Consider the following 21632-nt stretch of genomic DNA (forward strand, 5'->3'; position numbering starts at 1 on the left):
TGCCCACCTGGCTCCCCAGCTTCTAGGGAGGCTTACCCCTGACCCCAGCCCCAGAATCCAGTCTGGACCCTAGTGGCCTTTTCAGCCCAGGGCTCTAGCCGAAAGTTTCCCGTCACAGCGACTGGACTGAGAGGTATTCGGGGGAGGCAGGGGGGTTATCCCTGCCCCTCTGAGTAAAGTAGAAGAGGAAAGGAACTGACTCCTGAACAAAAGGAGTACAGGCTAGACACCTAGAAGAACTTCCCTCAGCACAAATGCAACTCTTGCGGGGAGGAGTGGACTCCGGGCTGTGGGGATAGGCTACAGTAAGGAAGACGTTCTTTTCTGGCTCTCGTAATGAGTTTGGGAAAAATGACCTTTCCAAATTCCAGGTCTCTTGGGATTCAGGGCAGGGCAAAGATCCCCAAAGCTCGCGACCGGGGACAGGCGCCCTGCCAGAGGGGTGGAAAAAGTAGTGTCCCTATTCCCGAGGCCACCACCCTCTCCCTTCCTCGCCCAGTTACTCCGCCCCCACATCCTGCCCCTTGCGTCCTAGGTCCCTGGGTTGCGGGCCGGCAGGGGAGGAGTTAACTCTGGAGGTACCGACTGGGCTCACAGTACCTGCCGCCGCCGCCGCCGCCGCCGCCGCCGCCGCCGCCGGTGGGAGGGACGAGGAAGCGGGAGCCGCCTGGGCGCCAGAAGCGCTCCAGTCTGGCGGGGCGCTGCGCGGGTAGCGGCGGCGGGTCTCGGCGCGGCCAGGGGCGTCCGCCAGGGGGCGCGCCGCGACGGGGCGGGAGGGGCCGTCTGGTCTGGGGAATTAGCACAGGGACGAGCGCGCGCGCGGGTCCCCAACACATCTGGGCGAGAGCGGCGCCGCTGGAACCGAGGGGGCATATCTGGAGCGGCGGAGCCACCGCGCAGCTGGGGCCCTTCGAGGCGCTCGGGGCGCCCATCTGGAACCTCGAGAGGGGGCCGTGCCGCGCGCAGCTGGACCAGGGGAGGGGGAGGGCGGCTGCACAGCTGGACCGAAGGGGGCGGGGTCGGTCCTGGGCGGCTGGCAGAGCGGAGGGCCGCGAGTGGCCTGGGACTGGAGCATGGGACGGCGCGCCTGAAGGAGCAGGGGTGAGGAAGGGCCTGGTACCCTGAGGGGGAGAGACGAGAGAAAGGGGCACGAGAGCAAAGGAGGAAGATGCAACTGACTCGCTGCTGCTTCGTGTTCCTAGTGCAGGGCAGCCTCTATCTGGTGAGTGGTCCGCGGGGAGCGGCGCGGAGGGGCGGGGGCCGGGAGGACTGGGGGAGAGCGCGGGAAGCTTCCAAGCCCGAAAACTTTCTCCCTTCCCCTCAGCATCCCGGGGATGGAGCGGAAGCCTGGAGGCTGGGGGAGAGGGCGGGGCCGAGGCCAGAGACTGGACAGTAAGGGTTAATAGGGGCGGGGAGAGGGTGCTGGGCTGGCCCACCCACTCGGCCTCCGGTGGCGGGAGGTGCGACGGGCACGAGGGAAAATGCCCGCAGCCGTCGCCAAGGGTTACTCGACCCCTTCCCGGGCCCCGGGCCGTGCGGAAGGGTGGCGGTGGGCGGGGGGGATGGCTGTGGAGCTGATGACCTGCCAGGGTCATCAGGGCTGTGGGCTCTTCCCTGACCTAGGGGCCCCGGCGGGCCCCGCGCTCTGGGCCCCCCAGCGTACGAGCCAGTACAGGCGCGGGGCGGCCCCCGCGTCCCTCGCTGCCGCCTTCCCTCCCGCTCCCTCCCTCCCCGCCTGTTGTTTTCCTCTCCTCTCCCGGCTGCGCGCAGCCCGAGCCCCACAGGACCTGGGCAGGCGGCTCCCGCCCCGGGCTCTCGCGGCAGCTGAGCGGAGCGCCCGGAGCCCGCTCCCCCACGAGCGCTCGCTCGCTCCTTCCCGGCGGCCCAGGACGCGGGGAACCAACCCCAGCCCCCAGCCCCCAGCCCCCAGCCCAGGGCTCAGCTCCCCTCCGACCCACCAATTGGGTCGGGTGGCCAACCGCCACCCACCAATCCCGTCTTGGAGAAGCCTCAGCCCCACATCTGGGTCTGCCCTTCTCCTCAAAACAGTAATCACCTTTCCCACGGTGTGGAAGAAGCCCTCCCTTGTCACATCCCCACCCGGGGCCCTTCTCCCCATCCTCCAGCCATTCAGCTGTGACCCCCCGGCGGCCGAGGACACACAGGTCTGCCGCCTGGAGCCCAGCCCCCAGAACCTCCCCTCCTGCTGTCCCTCTGCCCAACCCTTGGGTCCTGGCAGGCAGGGCCACCGCACACGACCCCAGGCATGGCCAGGGCCAGAAAAGAGACCACAAACCCCTTTGGAGCCCTCCAGACCTCAGGCATCCCACATCCTCATCCCAGGGTCGCCAGCAAATCCAGATGCTGCCCAGCTGTGAGCTGGTGCCCCGGTGCTCATAACGAGACACATAGGGTGAGTACTCTCTTGAAAAGCGGAGCAAACCCACACCAGGCAGCTGTCCTCAGGAAACCTGGTTCACTCCCTGATGCCCTCCTGAGCTGTCCTGTGTTTGAGCTTGTCAGGCTGTCCTGCTGGCCTTCCCCACAGCTCCTTCAGGAAGCCTCCCCAGATGTTGCCTGCCAATAGAGCTGATGCAGCAGAGGCCAGCCAGGCCTCTGCAGAGTTTACAGGAGACCCCGTGTGGGGATGGGGCTTGGATAAAATCCCAGTAGAAGGACCCATCTGGCTTGTGAGCCCGGGAGTGCAGTGCCTTGGGAGGGCTGACTCTGTGTGACTTAGCCTTGTAGTGATGTAACCTGTGAGTCTGGTGTCCCCAGCTGTGAAGTGGGAATAATAAGAACTCCTACCTCCTAGTATAAGTAATGTCCTGGCATGTTATCACCAGTGGTCCCCGGAGGAGAGTTTGGCCCTCCTGGGTATGGAACTCACCCCAGGTCTCCCTCAAATCCTCCTGCCAAAACCTAAACTGCATTTGTACTTGAGAGAGTATTTCACTGGGTTCTGTTTTCTTTTCCATCATCTGTTGGTTCTCTTTGCCTCTGAGGGTAGAAACTATCCCAGGATAGGGATGGTGTCTCATCCAACAGACTAGAGAGTCCCAAAAGGCAAGGGCTGTACCTCCCCTGTCAAACTAGGGGCTCTCTCAGCATAGAGATGGAGCTCTCCTATCTGACTTGGGGCTCTTTGAGGGCAGAGACTGTACCTCCCCCATCAGCCTGGGAATCTCACAGAGTGGGGGGCTCTGTCAGCACAGCTTCTTCCGTCAGATGAGGGCTCTCCCAACATCGGGAGCTGGGCCTCCCCCATCAGACTCGGGGCTCCCTAGGAGTTGGGGCCATGTACCTCTGCTGCCATGGTCTACTGGAGAGAATTCTCCACCATCCTTCCAAGACTTTGAATAGTGACCAGAGGCAGGACAGTGGGGAGAGGAGCTAGGGGTGACCTGAGTGTCAGAACACGAGAGGGAGCCACGACACAGGCCAGAGTGCACACCCAACCCCCAGAGTAGGTGGGCAATGTGCAGGGGCCCCTCAGCCCCAAGTCAGAGTGGAAGGGAGAGCACAGAGATAAGGCCGGTCGTGGGGAGCAGTGAACCAGAATCCCCGGGTCTTCTGGGGACCCAGGGGCTCATTCTCCTCCCAACTCCCTCCACAGGTCACCTGTGGCCAGGATGATGGTCCCCCTGGCTCAGAGGACCCTGAGCATGATGACCCTGAGAGCCAGCCCCGGCCCCGGATGCCTCGAAAGCGGGGCCACATGTCACCTAAGTCCCGCCCCATGGCCAACTCCACTCTCCTAGGGCTGCTGGCTCCACCTGGGGAGGCGTGGGGGGTCCTCGGGCAGCCCCCCAGTCGCCCGAACCACAGCCCCCCACCGTCGGCCAGAGTGAAGAACATCTTCGGCTGGGGTGACTTCTACTCCAACATCAAGACGGTAGCCCTGAACCTGCTCGTCACGGGGAAGATCGTGGACCACGGCAATGGGACCTTCAGCGTCCACTTCCGACACAATGCCACGGGCCAGGGCAACATCTCCATCAGCCTCGTGCCCCCCAGTAAAGCTGTAGAGTTCCACCAGGAGCAGCAGATCTTCATTGAAGCCAAGGCCTCCAAAATCTTCAACTGCCGGATGGAGTGGGAGAAGGTGGAACGGGGCCGCCGGGTCTCACTCTGCACCCACGACCCGGCCAAGACCTGCTCCCGAGACCACGCTCAGAGCTCAGCCACCTGGAGTTGCTCCCAGCCCTTCAAAGTCGTCTGCGTCTACATCGCCTTCTACAGCACGGACTACAGGCTGGTCCAGAAGGTGTGCCCGGATTACAACTACCACAGCGATACCCCCTACTACCCCTCCGGGTGACCCTGGGCAGGCCGCAGAGGCCAGGCCAGGACTGGAAGGACAGGCCTGCCCGCTCGGGAAGCCATCTGTCTGGATACTGGGCAGGGAGCGGAAGGGGCCTCAGGCGGGGAGCGCGGGGGTGGAGAGGAGGAGAGGCCGAGCGGCGCCAGGGCCAAGCCCCAGGGGGCGGGGAAGGGGTCGCGGGTGCTGGCCCCAACCGGAGGCTGTGGAGCAACCAGGACGCAGGAGCGCTGGCCGAGGAGTGGGTTCTCTGGCGGCCTCCCAGGGCTTCCCCACTGAGCAATAGAAAGATGCTGGGTCCGGGAGGCCCCTGGAGCAAGCAGACCAATAAAGTCATTGAGGGGAGCCTAAAACCTTGGCTCCCTCCCTGCCGTCCTGAGAAAGAACGCAACAAGGAGAGGGTTATCTCGTCGCTGCGGACAGCACGTGGGCCCTGCAGGATGGCGGAGCTGGGGCTCCCTGGGAGCCGGCACCGGGAGCTCTCCAGCCCCGCCCAGCGGGCTGACCCGAGCCCTCATCCTGGACTGCGGCTTGAGGCTGAAGTGGTGACCTTTGGAGTCTTCGATGTCTGGACCAAGAGACCATCTGCCCCCAGCCAGGCCACCCCCTTTCCAACATTCCTTCTCTTGCCACTGCTCCCCACCCCCACCCTCGTGCCGAAGGGGACCCTCGTCCTTAAGCTGAGACGGGGCGACCGTAATTCTCCCAGCACCAAGACCACGCGTGGAAGCCCGCCCGTGAGCCACGTGCTCACCCTCCATCCCGCTCCAGGCTGGCTCCTCGGGGAACGACCGTATCCAGCGAGTGAGCCTTGCACAGCCAGCCTTGCCCATCGGCCCAGGTCTTGCCAGGACACAGATGCTGCCCCCCCTGTGGCCCACGGGACCATCAGCAGCTCGGGGCAGGGTGAGGCCACGCTGTGGTGGGTGTGCCGGACCTGTCCCGTAGTGTCTGTCTGTGGGGGTGGGGAGGGGGGAGGTTTTGTGAAATCATCCGTTTGTTGACTTCTGTGTGCAGACTCTCGTTCTCAGATCAAGGAATAAAGCTTTCCTGGGCATTGGACTCTGAGTTACTGGGGAGGGGTATGGGAGTGGGGGGGAGGGCCACAGGCACTCCGCGGTCCGGCCAGAGTTTCTCAGATGGCAACAGGACACTTTCTGGAGTCCAGAGCTGCAGGGCTCCAACATCTGCTGGAGCTGATGCTCCAGGGCTTCCCTCTCCACCCCCTTTCCAGCCACGAAAGCTGGGCCGGTGTTGTGCCGGGGCTGGTAGGGGGTGAGGGTGGCATTTGCGAAGTAGCTGGGGAGGAAGAGGTGGTAGGTGGGATGGGCCACATCAGGTGTTCCCTGTCACCTTCCTGGATATCCGTCTGATGGGCCCACTGGGGTCCCAACACTCTGTCAGTATCTTGCTCGGTGGCCTTGGGCAAGTCCATTGTCCTCTCTGGTTCTCTCTTCATTTTTTTCTATAAAATGAGGAGCTTGCCCAGCCCAGAGGTTCTCAAATGTGAGTGGGCTTCTGAATCACCAAGAGGGTTGTTAAAACCCAGATTTCTGGGTTCTACCCCAGAGGTTCTAATTCAGTAGGTCTGTGGTGGGGCCTAAGAATTTGCCTTTCTAACGAGTAATGAGTGCCCAGGTAGACACTGATGGTCCCAGCCCAGGGACCGCACTTTGAGGGCCGCTCAGATGTCCTCTGAGTTCCTTTCTGGCTCTGGCATCCTGGGACGAGGAGACACCTCTGATGCTTCTCCTCGTTGTGATTTCCAGCGGTTCCTCCTGCAGAAGTCTCCTGGGAGGGGTCCCTTCAGAGAATCAGGGGTATTGGGTGTTCAGTCTGATGACATGCTCGGGGAGGAACAGGTCAGGGTGGGGTAGGGACAGAAAGGGCTTGAAAGCAGCCACCCCCCTGCCCCAGCCCATAGGAGGGCCTCAGAATGGATGGCTGCCCGGGGCACCTCATCTGGGAGTTAGCTGGGCTAACTCCATTCGAGCTCCATGTGGGGAAGGCTGGGCCCCCACTACCAAGGTCACAGTGCCCTCTCTGGAGGCCATTCGAGACCTTCTCTCTTGGGAGGGCGGCGTGCGGGCCCCCCGGGTCCCTTTTGGCCAGGTAGCCAGTGAGGAGAGTCCTAGCGTGAGGGGAGGGTGCTCTGGCGACCCGCAGCCTGTCTCCCCTGCCCAGCAGCACTCAGCACGGACTATCGCCCTCACACCACAGAGCAGAGCTGGGTGGGGTCTCAGAAGCCACCTTGCTGTCGTCCCCTTCGTAGGAAGTGACCCAGAAAGGGTGAGTGACTGGAGCCCACGCTCCTATCCCAGCCTCTTCTCCGCCCAGCCACCGCACGGTGCTTGCGGGGGCGTCTCTCCTGAGCAGAGGTTTGAGACTCCCCATCTCCTTCCCCACCCTAGGGACGGGGCTCGGGCCCGGCCATGGGGGGCTTGGGCTTGCTGGGGTCCGGTGCGTTGTCCCACCTGTGGACACACACTGGAGACCGACCACGAGCACCTCCCACAGTCCTGTGGCTGCGCTGGGCCCCTCCTGTGTCTCACCTGGCTGAACGGTCGGCAGGGCGGGGGGCCCTCGGGCCCACCCCCCGGCTCCTCTGACAGTTCAGTGCTTCTAATGAGCACTCGTTAACTCGTTAGAAAGGCAAATTCTTAGGCCCCACCACAGACCTACTGAATTAGAACCTCTGGGGTAGAACCCAGAAATCTGGGTTTTAACAACCCTCTTGGTGATTCAGAAGCCCACTCACATTTGAGAACCTCTGGGCTGGGCAAGCTCCTCATTTTATAGAAAAAAAATGAAGAGAGAACCAGAGAGGACAATGGACTTGCCCAAGGCCACCGAGCAAGATACTGACAGAGTGTTGGGACCCCAGTGGGCCCATCAGACGGATATCCAGGAAGGTGACAGGGGACACCTCTGACAGCTGGAGGGCTGGCCTGCCTGGCACACAGTTCTGCCTGCACGGGGCGGGGGTGGGGGCTCATTTCAGTAACTTCATTTCGCCCGCGTGCACTCTGCAACCTCTCCCTCCTTTTCCGCCTTCCCCAGTAACCCGGGCGGCTGGTCTCAGTTAGGACCTTGCTCACAGATTTCCTCCCGAGTCGTAATTCTGTTGGAATAGACTTTGCGCCCTGCTAGCCTTGCCATCACCAGGTACTTCCTGTTCCCCCCTGGTCCCCACAGAGGGAAGGAGTCCATCTAAGCATCTGGCTATGAAGGCGCCAACCTCTTCCCCTTTGGTGAGCAATGTCCACGGCACCTCCTGGGCAGACAGACCCCCAGAGTCCCCGTCAAGTGCTCGGACCTCCCACTGTTGCCATTCAAAACACAGGAGAGCAGATTCCTCAGGAACTAACCTGTCTCCTGTCCCAGGGAGAAGCTCTAGGTTCCTATCCTCGCCCCCAACCCTCGCCCCCTCCCACTTGCCCTTCAGTGGCTGGCCTGCTGGCCCCGTGGCCCTGTTCCCCCATGGCCCTGTTCCCCCATGGCCCTGTTCCCCCATCTGCTCAACTTGGCTGGGGAGCTGCCCCAGGGCAGGGGCCTTGGCCTCTCTGTTCGAGTGGAGCCTCTGGGACAAGCCTACCAGACCGGGGGCTCTTTGGGGACATGACCTGTATCTGCCCACCAGACTGGGGAGCCCGTGGGGCCAGGGTCTGTACCTGCCACGTCAGGTCGAAGAGCCTCTGAAGCTAGGATCTGTGCCTCCCTCATCAGGCTGGCGTCTCTCTGAGGACAAGAACTGCAGTTTGGCTGCCGTGGGGAAACTTATTCTTTCCTAAGCATCGGAACACCTGGAGGTGGTCTCTGCCCTCAGCCTTGCGCACGTCTGGGCAAGGATTCCCACCTGGGCCTCAGCATCCCCATCTCTCATGGAGGGAATATATTCCCAGCGACCTGTGAAGCTAATAAGGGGGAATACATGTTAGGTCAGCCGGCAGCAATGCTGAGCCTTCCTCTTGATGAAGTTTAAGGCAAAAGCAAATGGGTGCCTGGGTCCCTCCTCCCTCCCTCCTTACCCCCTTCCCGGGGATGAGCAAGCAGGAACTGAGTCACCCACTTTCCCATCCTTGGCAGGAGTGCTGGTGACCTTGCATGTGGCAGACTTGTGTGGCGAGGCCCACTGCTCAGAGATGCACGAGGTGGTAGGTGGGTAGGGAAGCTGGGGGAAGGGTGTGTATGGGGGTGGAGGCAGCTGAAGGTCGTGGAGTGACCAGGGTGCTGGATTATTGAGTGGGTATGTGTAGGGGGTTGTGGGAGACACAATGAACCAGTTGCTCTGTGCTAGGAAGTGATCCAATGTCATGGCTGGGAGTAGGAGAGAGAAACGTTACTTCCGAAGGTTCTGAGTCCTCTGGTACTTCCAGGAGAACCAGGGGCTGGGGTGACGGGCGGGAAGAGGCACCACCAGCCCCGCTAGGCGGAGGCAGGATTGGTTGGGGACAGCACCTGCCAATTATACCGAAGTCCTGGAGCGGCACCTGCTGCCATCACCAAGGCACAAATGCCAGAGCAGACGTGGCGCTCAGCAGCTGGGCGCTGGGTTCTGGTTCCACAGGAGCCCCTGGTTCCTGTTGGCCCGCCAAGCTCAAAGGCTGACCTGAAAACCATCCAAGCCAAGGTGCCTAGTTCAAGGCCTCCCAGTTCATCGCAGGGCCGCCTGGCTCGACGGTCCCAAGAGACAAGCTAGCGCCTCCTGAACCAATTAACTGACAACATGAGACTCGCAGAAGGATATATCTGGGTCCCAGTTCGGAGTCTGTGCTGTAGTAGTCGGGTGCCCTGGACAAATGACATCATCTTCCACAGCTTCCTTATGTGAAACACTAGGGGTCTACCACCTACCTGGGAGCATTGCTGGGAAAATTAAATGAGTTGCTCGACAAACGTTACTCTTCTTTGCTTCTGGAGATGGGGGTTTGTGTTAACTTCAGCCTTGCTCCTGGTGTGGAGAGGTAAAACGGCTCCAGGCTGGAGGTAGGTGACCTGGGTTCCCATAATAGGTGTGGCAGAGACCACTAATATCCATTTCCCCTATCTCCGTAGTAATGGAATTCTCCATTTTTCGTTGGGCACTTGGCTGCCTGAAAAAAATACTTCATTTCTTTGCCTCCCTTGTGCCTAGATGTGGCCACGTGACTAAGATCTAGCCAGTAAGCCAGTTATCTGGCAACTACCAGAAATCTTAAGAACTTGATATACACCCTTTGCCCCGTCTTCTTTGTTCTATCCTCTGTCCTGCTGCCTGGAACATGTATGTGATTGCTGGAGCTCTACCTGCCATCTTAAACCACGAGGGATAAGAGCCATACCCTAGAAGTGGCAATGAGCTGGAAGAAGTCCTGGTCCCTGAAAAGTTTGTGGAATAGAAATATCATACCAGCCCTAGGCTCCTACCTTCAGACTTTTGTGTGAGAGAAAAATCGAATTTCTATCTTACTTCTATCAGTTTTCTATTTATTGGGTCTCCATTTCTAGCAGTTGAGTCTAGCCCCAGCTCCGCTTGATTAGTGGATGTGGTTGAGCACTTCACTTCTGTGGACCTCAGCTTCCTCATCTGTAGAGATGAGAAAATGCTCACATATCTTGCCGCACTTCAGAGAGGTTTTATCGACTCACGGGCAGGAAGGAACTTGGAAAAGCTCTGGTTCTCTGCCCTCTCTCCAGCACTGAGGCGCACAGCCGCCATTTGTGAGGTGGAAGAAGTTGCTGCTGCACTGCAGGGGGCTCCCAAGAAGTTGAGAAGGATCCTCTAGCCCTGTCTGAAAGGCCTCCCGTCCCCAAATTCAGCCGCACACATCTGAGTCCCCATCCACAATCTGATGTTGGTGACACACAATCGTCGTTAAGGGCCTGACTGATCCCAGCCAGATGGGATCCTAATTTAATAAAACCCTTTAATTACCTGCAGCAACACAGCTTTGGAAGTCCAGTGCAGAAGGGGGCCTGTAACGGGAGGGGGGTCGTTGGCAGGGCAGATTAGGGGCCGCACTTCCATCACTCTGGGAGCCTGGGGCTGTAGGGCGTTTCTCCCTCCAGGGTGGGCACAAACCGTACGGAGCAGCCTGTGTGGCCCGTGCTTCTGGCTTGGTTGGCTGACTGCCAAGCGGGGCGTGAGGCCCTTGGGAGCACAGTACCAGCCACCTGAACCTGAAGCTGCCCATGTTGGTTCTGTGCTTTACCCTGAGACCAGCACAGACTGTATACGCTCAGGTCTGAGTCCCTCAAGACGCTGGCCCTGCCCGGGCCAGTCTGGGCAGGAGCAGGTACAGTTCTGATTCCTCCTAATTGGCCTGGCTTAAGAAACAGGGGTACCTCTGTTTCCACCAAGGAAAAGCAATGCCCCTGTGAACTCAAAGTGTTATCCATCGGGGGAGGGAGATGAAAGCGGGTGACTTAGGTGGGCTGCAGAGGAACCATGCGGTTTCTTGGGGTCTAGTAAGGAGCTCCCTTCCCCCAACGTGGTGCTGGCCCTCAACTGGCTTCTCCCTGTGAAGGCAGAAGGCAGTAGCCCAGGCCAGGCCAGAGCCTGCCAAGCCTTGGCAGGGCAGACTCAGAAACCTAGACTCCATGAGCTGGGCTGTTTTGGTTTTGTTTTGTTTTTTGCGGTACGCGGGCCTCTCACTGTCGTGGCCTCTCCCGTTGCGGAGCACAGGCTCCGGACGCGCAGGCTCAGCGGCCGTGGCTCACGGGCCCAGCCGCTCCGCGGCATGTGGGACCCTCCCGGACCGGGGCACGAACCCGCGTCCCCTGCACCGGCAGGCGGACTCCCAACCACTGCGCCACCAGGGAAGCCCAGGCTGGGCTGTTTTTAAGCCTTGTGGACATAATACGTTAATACCCTTCAGTTCTCCCTTAGTACTTATTCATTTAACAAATATTGTTTAATAAAGCCTCTGAAAGTTCCAGCTGGTCTCCATGGGGCCAGATCATCGGGGGAAGAGGTTCAGTTTGCACTTGAGCCATAGCCTTAAAGGACATGTTCTACTGCGGTCAGCATGATGTCAGTGGCTAGAACTGAAGCAAGAAACCCCAAGAAGAAGAAAAAACTCAAGGGGAAAAGGTAGGAGCCGTGAGGCCCCACCACTCCACACCCCCAAATTTCTCCTTCCGAAGCGGAAGCCAGGAGCACTGTAGTTGAACGTGTTCCGCGGTACCCAGGCCTTTTGGCTCCCGCCTTCCCATCCCCTTCCTCTCTTCCTGCATCCAGCCTCAACTCCCCACTCCACCTTGCTTCCTCTGTTATCCCCCAGCACCCACGGCCCTCTTGAAGGAGACTGCTCCTACCTCTGACTCAGGCTGAGTCTGGAGTGCTATGTAACTGCCAACTTGGGGAGTGTCACCGCAGGAGACCCCAGACTAACTAGAGACTGGACATAGGCGCTGTCATTCCCCATCAGATCGAAGACTTGTGAGGGCAGGGCCCTGTGTGTCCTGTCCTGTGCAGCTGGCCTGGAGGCTCCCCAGAGATAGGAGGGCCTTACTTTGAGGCATATCTGCTCAAAGGTGTCCTGCACACCAAACTCTCCCTGGGGGGTCATCCCTGATGGGCCTCACTGGACGGTGTGCTGAGGCATGATCACAGCCTTCACTCTGCCACCTTGGGAGAGGAAGTGACAACAGGGGGACAATCTGCTGCGCCGTTGTCACTCCAGAGGCCAGGTCCTCCTGGCTGGAGGAGCGGGTGGGCAGGAGGGGTGAGGAGAGCAGGGGAGGGCAGCACGTGGGTGTTGGCACAGCCCTCCTCCCAGCTGTCCCGATATCGTGTGTTGTCTTCTCTAGAACAGACTTCTGAGACCTGGCTTAGCTCCGGGGGCACAGCGAGGGGCACTGAGCGTCACAGGAAAAGCCAGGGTCTTCTGGCTCCTCACCCGGTACCTGCTTTTTCCTGACCCCAGGCTTCCTTCATGACTTGAGGGGTGGCCCCACCTGGGGAAGGACGGCCTGCGCAGCCCCAGGGAGACTGGGCTCCTGCTCCTTGGGTTCAGAGCAAGGCCATCCCCCAGCTAGGGTGCGCTTGGAGAGAGTTGGGTTTGAGTACTGGTTGCCACGTGATCTCGTTCTGGTCCCCTCAGCCCTCTGGGCCTGGATGGCAGTCCTTCCCCCACCTGCTCTCATGGTTCCTGCAGGAGCAGCTCTGGCAGCGGTGGCTCCGGGTCCGTGTAGGGCTATTGCCATGTGGCTGCGGCTCACAGGCAGAGGCAGAGGGCTGGTTTCCCGTTCTTCCTGGGGGAGGCTGTGGAGAGCAGCGGTGGAGAGCACGGATTCTGGAGCCAAGTCGCATGGACTCAAGTCCTTGCACTGCCACTTCCTAATTGTAGACTTGTGGCAGGTTATTGAACATCTTTGTGCCTCAATTTCCCCATCTGTAAAATGGAGGGGGGGTGATCTTTACCTGTCAGAGGGCTGTTGTGAGCTGGAATGGGTAAAACAATTGAACCGTGTTTGGCAGTGGCCCTGAGTACAGTGCCAGCCTGTAGCCCTCTCTGTTCCTGGCCAAGCCTGGGTGTGAGGGAGGGAGAAGAGTGACCATGGGCAGGAATGTGCAGGAAAAAATCCCCATAGGGAAGGTCAGAAGTCTGCAAAAGATGACTCATACAAAGGAATCTACTTTTCTTTTGATTCTGGTTGAGAAATGGAGCCCTCGGTTGTATTTTCACTGCTCCTTGGGCCCGGAATCCCCCACTTCTGCACTCCAGAAGCCCCTGGGTACTTCCCCTGGGGACCTCGACTGGTAAACACGACACGAGGCTCTCGGGGAATGCAGGTGGCCAAAGGGTCTTTATTTAGAAGCAGAGTTAAAGACCCAGAGCAGTCAGCCAAGTGTACTCCCGAGGCGGCCGAGGCAGCCTGCAGGGGCCCCTCCTGCCTTACTCTGCCCCACCCTCACCTCACCTGCCTTTATCACCTCCACACAACGGATCAATTTCTCATCAGCCTGGATGGCCTGTGGTCCTTTGATGGTTCTCCTGGGAACTGGGTGCGTGAAACAGGCCCATCTTGGACTGTAGCCCCGAGGGTGACTCCCTGAGGACTGGGCCGTATGTGACCCATTTCTTCTACACTTTGAGAAGGGCCAAGGGCATGGGGTAGGCACAGGGCCTGGCAGTAAATCTGTGACTCGCAGAGGGACTCGGAACGCTCTCTATCGTGGGAGTCTTTCACAGGGACAGAGGGGAGAAGGAGACACAGGTCAAGGGTGGCAATCTGCACTTTATAAATGCGGCGGACGCTGTTTGGGGAAATTGCGGGAAGGTGGAGGATCCAAGAGTGTGGAAAGGTACACCAATGCCCCATTCACCGGCCGCGGCAGCTCTGCCGCGCTGCTCAGTCAGGCGCTGCCATCTGTCGTATCTCAGCGGAGATCAGCCCTGGGGGGCTGGTTGTAGGCAGGTTTTTTTTTTTTTTTTTTTTTTTAATGCTGCAGGATCAGGCTCAAGATGTCACTCTAGTGAGCGGTACTGGAGACAGGGGAGAGAAACGTCTAGGAAATCATGGAAGCGTCCATGCTCCAGGAGGAGGGAAGGACAGGGAGCGGAAAAGGAAAGAAAACAGAAAAGAAGCCAAAGAAGGAAAACCATGTAGGAAAGACGGCCTTGGATTAGCAGGTGGGCATCGGCCCTCTCCCCCCGGCCCCTCAGGAGGCAGCGGGGCTCCCGGGCCCCCAGGTGACTCACATCCTCTCCCCAACCCCTATTTCCACGCCTCCACGCCGGAGGGCTTCTGCCCTCTCGCCTTCCTCTCTGGAATGCCTAACGTCAAGCACTCCTAGCTTTTGGAAATTAGAACAAAGATGACGGTGATGATCATAAATGAAGAGCTGTTCCAGGTGACTGAAAGGTCTGGCGCAGGCTGACTCTTCCTGAGACTCCCCCACGCGTTACAGCAGGTGAGAACCTCAGAGCTCGCAGGACACAGGGCTGGCCAGGGCATGGCTCTCCCTCTCCCCACAGGGAATTCTGGCTCAGAAGATCCCCACACTCCCAAAGGTGCCCATTTCAGGGTCTCGTCGCAGATTGACCTTCCATTCCTAAAAGGAATCCTAAAAGGCCATGGACTCTAAAGGCTATACATATGGCTTAGGGTAGGACCACCAAGAAGTACACAGCAGTAACAATAGCACCACTGGCAGCTGACCTTTCTGGAGCCCGTGAACGGTAGTCACCGTGTTAAGGACTTGATACGTGCTACTCATTAATTTCCATGGGAACTCTATGAAATACCCATTTTACAGAAGAAAAACTAAGGCTTATACATGCAGGTGCTTTGGCCAGGATCGTGACTGGTGGCAGGAGATCAGAGCCGGGCTCCTAGACTTCAGACGCTGTGCTCTCTGAACACCAACCTTGGCTAGACCCCCAGCGCTGCCTGCACTCTCACCAACGCTTCCCCAGCCACTAGGCTGATCACACCTCCCAGCCCCCACGCTATCCCAGGGATTCTCAGCCACTGATCCTATTTGCTACGTAACACTCAAAAACGTACAAGTCACCAGATGCAAGCTTGCTCAACTTCCTACTATGAGACAAACCCACTTTCTACAGGACTCTCCTCATACCCAGAGACGGTGTCCCTCCTCTTCCTACCTACGCCCACCCGCCCGCTTCTCCTCCCAGATCACTCAGAACCTTCCGGCACAGATGGGCTTTTCTCTACTGGACCTGAAAGCTTTTAACTGCTTCCTCTCTACTGGATCCCTCTCGCCAGTTTTCAACATGCTCATGTCTCTTCCATACTATAGGAAAAAAAGTGGAACTCCTCCCTCTACTCATTTCCTTCTTCCGGTTTTGCCGGAACTTTTCATTCCTCATGACCACCCACCGCTCACATCACCCCGATTGGGTCCCTTCACTGAAATGGCCCCAGCTAAGCTCACTAATGACTTCCATGTTGCTACCTCCAACGGGCAATTTTATTGTTTCTCTTATTCTACTGCATTTGACACTTTTAACAGTTTTGTATTTGTTCTCTGACATGTTTCCTTCCTACCTCTAGCCAACTCTTCTCCTTCTTTGTGGCTTATCTTTTTTTACTGGCCCTAAAATATGAGCGTTCCTTAATGTTTAGGAACCTTTAGGTTCCTTAAGGTTCCCGGGCCCCCTTCTCTCTTCACTCTGTACTCCCTGATGATCCAACACACCAAGGGCTTCACAATTACACCTCGAAACCAGTATATCCCAGAACCATCTCTCCAGTCTTGATCTCTCCTCTGAATCCTAGGCTCATAAATTCAATAGCCCATGTGATACCTCCATTTGGGTTTCTCAAGGCATCTCATAAGCAACAAGTAAAAGGAATTTAATGACCTAATTTCCCTGTTCATCCTCCCACTGGTCTCTGTGTTGGTGAATCCATCCTACCCACCTCTTTGTCCTTACTCTATCCAATCAGCAAGTTCTAACAAATTTGCCCCCAAACCTCTCTCAGATGTATCTCTTCTCCAGCTCTGCCATCTCCGTAGTTCAAGTTCTGCTATCTCTTGCCTTCCTCCATCCCCACTCTCAACACCAACTTTTCTACACTCAAGCCAAAGATCTATTAGAATTAAAATCTCGTCACCCCCTCCTGCTTAATAAAGCTTCCATGATTTCCCCACTGTTCTTAGTATAAGTACCCAGATTCTAAATGTGACCTATGAAGGTCCTGCCAGGTGTGGCTTTTTTTTTTTTTGCGGTACGCGGGCCTCTCACTGTTGTGGCCTCTCCCGTTGCAGAGCACAGGCTCCGGACGCGCAGGCTCAGCGGCCATGGCTCACAGGCCGTCTCTCCGCAGCATGTGGGATCTTCCCGGACCAGGGCACGAACCGTGTCCCCTGCATCGGCAGGCGGACTCTCAACCACTGCGCCACCAGGGAAGCCCCAGGTGTGGCTTCTAACTTGCTCTCACACTTCTCCACACTCCAGCCACCCAGCCTTCTCTGGGCTCCTAGAACGCATGCACCATGCTCCCTCCTGAGTCTGCGCTTCATGCAGGCGATTTCTTCTGTGTGGAATGTGACTCTCCAACTTTACCAAGTTGACAGCTCTTCATCCTGCAGCTCTCACTTCAAAAGTTGCTTTCTGGGCTTCCCTGGTGGTGCAGTGGTTGAGAGTCCGCCTGCCGATGCAGGGGACGCGGGTTCGTGCCCCGGTCCGGGAAGATCCCACATGCCGCCGAGCGGCTGGGCCCGTGAGCCGTGGCCACTGAGCCTGCACGTCTGGAGCCTGTGCTCCGCAACGGTAGAGGCCACAACAGTGAGAGGCCCGCGTACCGCAAAAAAAAAAAAAAAAAAAAGTTGCTTTCTTAGGGAAGCCTTTCTGGATGCCCCAGATGAGATTAACTCCCCACTCCAGGCTCTCACGGTGCCTTACACATTTCTTTCAGAGCACTCACCATGGCTTGACGTCACGTCTTTGTGAGATTATTAAGGACACTCTCTTCCCCATTAGACTTGTCAGGTCCAGTGAGGGCAGGGAGCAGTTAGTTTTACTCACTGTTAATCCCTAGAAACGAGCACAGTCCCTGGCACATCATATATGGTATAAATAAATTTTTAGCAAAGAAAACAGAAAGGGCTCTAAAAATTCACTCTTAAAAGGCCAAACCAGGGCTTCCCTGGTGGCGCAGTGGTTAAGAATCTGCCTGCCAATGCAGGGGACACGGGTTCGAGCCCTGGCCCGGGAAGATCCCACATGCCACGGAGCAACTGAGCCTGCGCTCTAGAGCCTGTTGCTCTGCAACAATAGAAGCCCAGACAATGAGAAGCCCGCGCACCGCAACGAAGAGTAGCCCCCGCTTGCCTCAACTAGAGAAAGCCCATGAGCAGCAACAAAGACCCAATACAGCCAAAAATAAAAACAAATTAAGAAGTTTATTATTTTTTTTAAAGGCAAAACCAACGCAAGGTTCTTAAACTTCAGTGGGTGTAGAAGACCCTGGGGATCACCCATCGGTACGCTGACCATGCTCAAATGCCCTTTTCTTTTTTTCCCCTCTTTAACTGTTGTTCAGAGGTAATGGAGACATGAATAGAGGTAATGGACACATGAATGATACACTGTGGAGACCACTTCCCCGGAATGACTGCAGATTATGTTGGATGTATCAGGGGATGTGCCTACTTTTCATTAGTGTTTCAATAAAAATAAACACTTCCAGTACCTGTAAGAGATAGCATAAAAATGTTTATTCACCCAGAGAGATTAAAATGTGTAATATGACTATTGGTTCATCTATCAATGTCAATCTATCTATAAATTTCCAAAAAGGCAGTACTTCATTTTACCATTAAACTAGTAAGTGCATTTTAAAGTGCTGTAGGATAACAGGAAATAACAAAGCGCAGATGTTGGAGGGCAAATTTGAAACCACACCAGTGGTGTGCTGGAACCAGTTCACACTGGCTCTATAGAGCCATTCGTTAAAATTTTCAGAAATTTTGAGATGGTTGTTAAATGGCCAATTAAAAATTAAATTGTATTAATGTACAACTAACAGCAAAAGTAATAAATACTCAAAATTCATCTCTTCCTAATTATCTTACACTTTACCATTGCCTATGGCTTGAGGTTACACTCGACTACCGTATCTGTATGGTGGCAGTACTCGATAATGGGGAGCTGCACACCCCTTCCAAGTCTGCACCCAGTAATGTCACCTCAGGGTTTGAAATGGCCATAGTGGGGGTATTTACACCACGGAAACTGGCAAATGCTACCAATCAGGGCTGACATTTTGGGGAACTAAATGTTATCCCTTTAAGTAGCACGCCACTGAACAAAACCACTGCCCAGAAAAACATTTTAAGGGTCTATAATAAACGTGAAGCCAACCTTTACTTGGAAGATGGAGAGGTTAACGAAGTATAGAAACGTGTGTCTGTCTTGAGGAAATCATTCTCAAAACTGTGTAAGGGTTGACGGTGACTGTTTTCTCCATTTGAAGCTACAATTATTCTACAGACATGACTTTTATTACAAACGTCAGCCGCTGAAGTGTCTGTAATTTTATGGAACAACCTGTATACCATCGCTTCTAAGCAAACATGTGTTGACTAAATGGAGACGTTAAGTTCTTAAGAGTGGGTGGGAGAGATTCCCTTCCTCTCTCCCTGCCAAACTTCTGGAAAGAGCGGCTTATACTCAAGCCATGTTTGCTTTACCTTCTCATCAGTCTTGGCTTCTGCCTCCCCCATTTGACAGAAACTGCTCTAAGGTAACCGCTGACCTCCTTACTGCTAAATCCAATAGCTTTTCAGTGCTCAGTGCTATGACCTCCCGGCTTTATTTCTGTGGGCCACTCCCGTCTCCTCCACTAGACTGGATTAGTGGAGGGAAGATCCTACCCCTCACCCCAAGCCTAGCCTAGTACAGTGTCTGCCACTTTCTAGGTGCTCACGTACTGTTTGCTCAGTCAGTGGCCCGAGTTTTCATCTCTGTGACCTTGAGCAGTCATCTCACTTCTCTGGATGTGTTTTCTCAGACATGAAAAGAACATGGATTATGTGGGGGCCCCTTTTTTCCCTGAAGTTTGTCAAAAGTTCACCTTTCAGGGTCTTGAGGGGGCTAAAGCTCACCCCATTTCAACTGAGCATTATGAGCAGGGGTGTCCACTTAGGCAAATTCTTAGATGTTCACTTTCTCTCTGGTCTGCGGGCCTAAGGCCCAAAGCTATTCCTTTGCCTTCTGCTGCTTCTTGGCTCAGAGCCAGGTTGAGTGACCTCGAGGATGTTACGGTCATCACCTTGGGGTGAACGGGAGCTGCACAACACAAGCCGGCAAGCGTACAGACCTCCCGTGCGACCTGTAGGCTACGGGTCCTGGTGCCACACTCCCATCCTGGAGTAACGCCTACTTTATCTTCATCATGTTTTTCCCCTGAAGTTGATCCCCTTCAACTCCTGAGTCATTTCTGTTGCTTGTACTGAATTCCCTCAAGTCTGAAATTCTCTTTTCCTAGAGCTGCAGGAAACAGAACCAAACGGTATTCCAGATGCCACTTTCTACTCCAGCATTACAGGGTTTACAGAGGGGGGAGGGGATCTCGCATGATCACAGCTTCGCCACAGAAAGACCCCATCAGTCAACAACGCTCAAGTTTCCGCTCTCATCCGGAGGTCAAAGCTTCTGGTTCTCCCAGCTCATTATCCCAAATACTGATCATCCTACATTTGCTTCCTTGCTTACTGTCTCCAGGAGGTGTCCACCTATTGGGTCAAAGTCCCCAACGTGGCGAGGTCACTTCTGAAATTAAAAGGGGGGAAACACATCTACCTTGTGCATACACATACATAAAGAGCGGTCCGACGATACTCACCTGAATGCTGGGTTAGTCAGCAATCCATTAGAAATGAATCTAAATGATATAGGGCAGGGTTCAGGGACAAGTCGTGAGATAAAGGAAACACACGGGCCCGGGCTGATTAAAAAGATAATTAGCTGTGGAAAATAAGGTTGGGCTCCAGCCAAGAATTTGTCTTGGACAAAGATAAACCAAAAGATCCAACATAGTCATGTTGGGGGGATTTAGCTGCTGTTGTTTTATAGGAGTTGAAGAGCCAGAACAAAGCAACAGTCACTTTCAAAGTACAGCTCAGCTCCCTCCCCCCCCCCCCCCCCCCCCCCCCGTCTGTTGTTTTGCTCCTAAACATACAGGCTGTTTCCTTTCATGTGCGCAGGCTCACACAATACGGAGAACCGACAATAGGTTTAAGCCAGAATTATAAATGAACGCGCAGAGTGGTGGTCAAGCTAGAGATCTTTTGGCCCAAGAAGGAATCTTGACGTCTCTGGCTGGAATTAAAAAAAAAAAAAAAAAAAGAGGAACCCGTTATAGACCTAAAAGCCCAGCAGACTTACCAGTGATAAGGAAAAGAGAGGCATCTCTTACCTGAATTGTTAAACCTCATCAAGGTGTTTGAAATGCCTAATAACACAGCTTTAATCTCTACATGAGGAACAAGAAAAATTTTCCGTGAATGGCCAGACAGAGGGGGGCTGACAATAAGGAAGGAGGGAAGTTGGGGAATGGTGCCAGATACAGTATTTGGACCTGAAACTGCAGCTCCAAAGGTTCTGTGAAACTACTTGCCTGAAATATTGTTTTGATAAATAAGCCATATCCTCGTGGCACTGAAATCTCCAACTGTTCCACTGGCACGGACACCTCGCAGTGACAGCTCGTGCCCCAGACTGTGGCGCGAACGTGAATTAAATTTCAGATGTGGGGGGGCTCAGGGAGGGGGTGGTGGCCGTGGGAGGTTTGTGAACAGTATGCTGGGGCTCTGATGTTCTCGTAACCAGATGGCTTCAACTCTATCATTTAAACAGAAACAAACAAGTCCAGAAAGAATATAATAATGACAGGAGAAGCATCAAACAGCTTCACCTGTACCCGAACTCCTAACTGCTTTGTACCCAACACTAAAGCCCACAGTGGAAATCCCGTAAATTTTGGGAAATCCCAGAAGAGACTTTCATCTTGCCGGAAGCTTGGTGCCAGAACTGCTACCCTCCCGAGGACATGTTCCCTGAACCTACCAGCCCCCAATCCACAGCTTTCTGTGAATGAGGAAGGGCAAATCTGAAGCCTGGTTTGTGCTCCTGGATCCTCTGGCAAACAGGCCAGCTGAGGCACCTTTCCAGAGCTTTTGCTCTTGCTACCCCCACAGAAAGCAAGCTTTACCTCAGAGTGCATACCTAAACATTTCAGAAATGCAACTTCCTCCAGCTGCTTACATAATCTTTTCAGGGTATCACATTAGAAGAACTCTCACTCAAGTTGTGTAACCTTAGGCATGTCCCTCGGGGTTTCAATTTCTCTCACCTATAACATGGGAAGATGCTATCTATCTCTCATTTATCCTACCCAACCCATCGAGTTGTTGGGAAGTTCAAATGAGATACTGTACAGGAAGGTCTGCTGAAACGTGAGCAGTGCTGAGCCAGTGCAGTTACCTGAGAGACAGTGTGGGTCCAGGAGACCCTGGGTACGCCCTGGTCCCCAGATCCACGTGCTGATCTGGAAAGTGAGGACTCAGGAGGCACAGGACAGCAGCCAGGACATGGAGAACTGGGCACTTGCTCACACAGGTGACACTTAGGAGGAAACCGAGAAGCGCAAAGGAGTGGTTTCTAATGAGCAAATCCTGCCTTTGATAATAGGTCAAATAATACACACCTTGGCCCAATGGCCAATGCTTCTTCAGTGTATCCCACTGCCCTTGTCCAACACTGCTGTAGGAAAGGCAGAGGAGGAGCCCCAGAGCGTTCCTGTGAGCTCACGGGGAATTTGGACATTAACTTTTCTGCAAACACATCCAGTC

At 55.5% G+C, this 21632-nt stretch overlaps 1 protein-coding gene across 4 annotated transcripts; it reads left to right on the forward strand.

The window, feature by feature from the left end:
- The first annotated feature begins 1004 nt into the window (after nt 1-1004).
- Nucleotides 1005-5372, forward strand: NXPH3 (neurexophilin 3). Of its 4 annotated transcripts, none has more exons than XM_081219175.1 (3): nt 1005-1222; nt 2240-2413; nt 3617-5372. In XM_081219175.1, the coding sequence occupies exons 1-3, from the start codon at nt 1169-1171 to the stop codon at nt 4319-4321; spliced, it is 933 nt and encodes a 310-aa protein (XP_081075301.1). In that variant the 5' UTR covers nt 1005-1168; the 3' UTR covers nt 4322-5372. The 4 variants fall into 4 exon arrangements, with proteins under 4 accessions (XP_081075301.1, XP_081075302.1, XP_081075303.1 ...); XM_081219176.1 differs by having other exon boundaries at nt 1006-1222; nt 2127-2413; XM_081219177.1 differs by having other exon boundaries at nt 1006-1222; nt 2265-2413.
- The last annotated feature ends 16260 nt before the right edge of the window (nt 5373-21632 follow it).

This window comes from Mesoplodon bidens, assembly GCF_964165515.1.
Source record: "Mesoplodon bidens genome assembly, chromosome: 19".
In the NCBI taxonomy this organism is placed as follows: Eukaryota; Metazoa; Chordata; class Mammalia; order Artiodactyla; family Ziphiidae; genus Mesoplodon; species Mesoplodon bidens.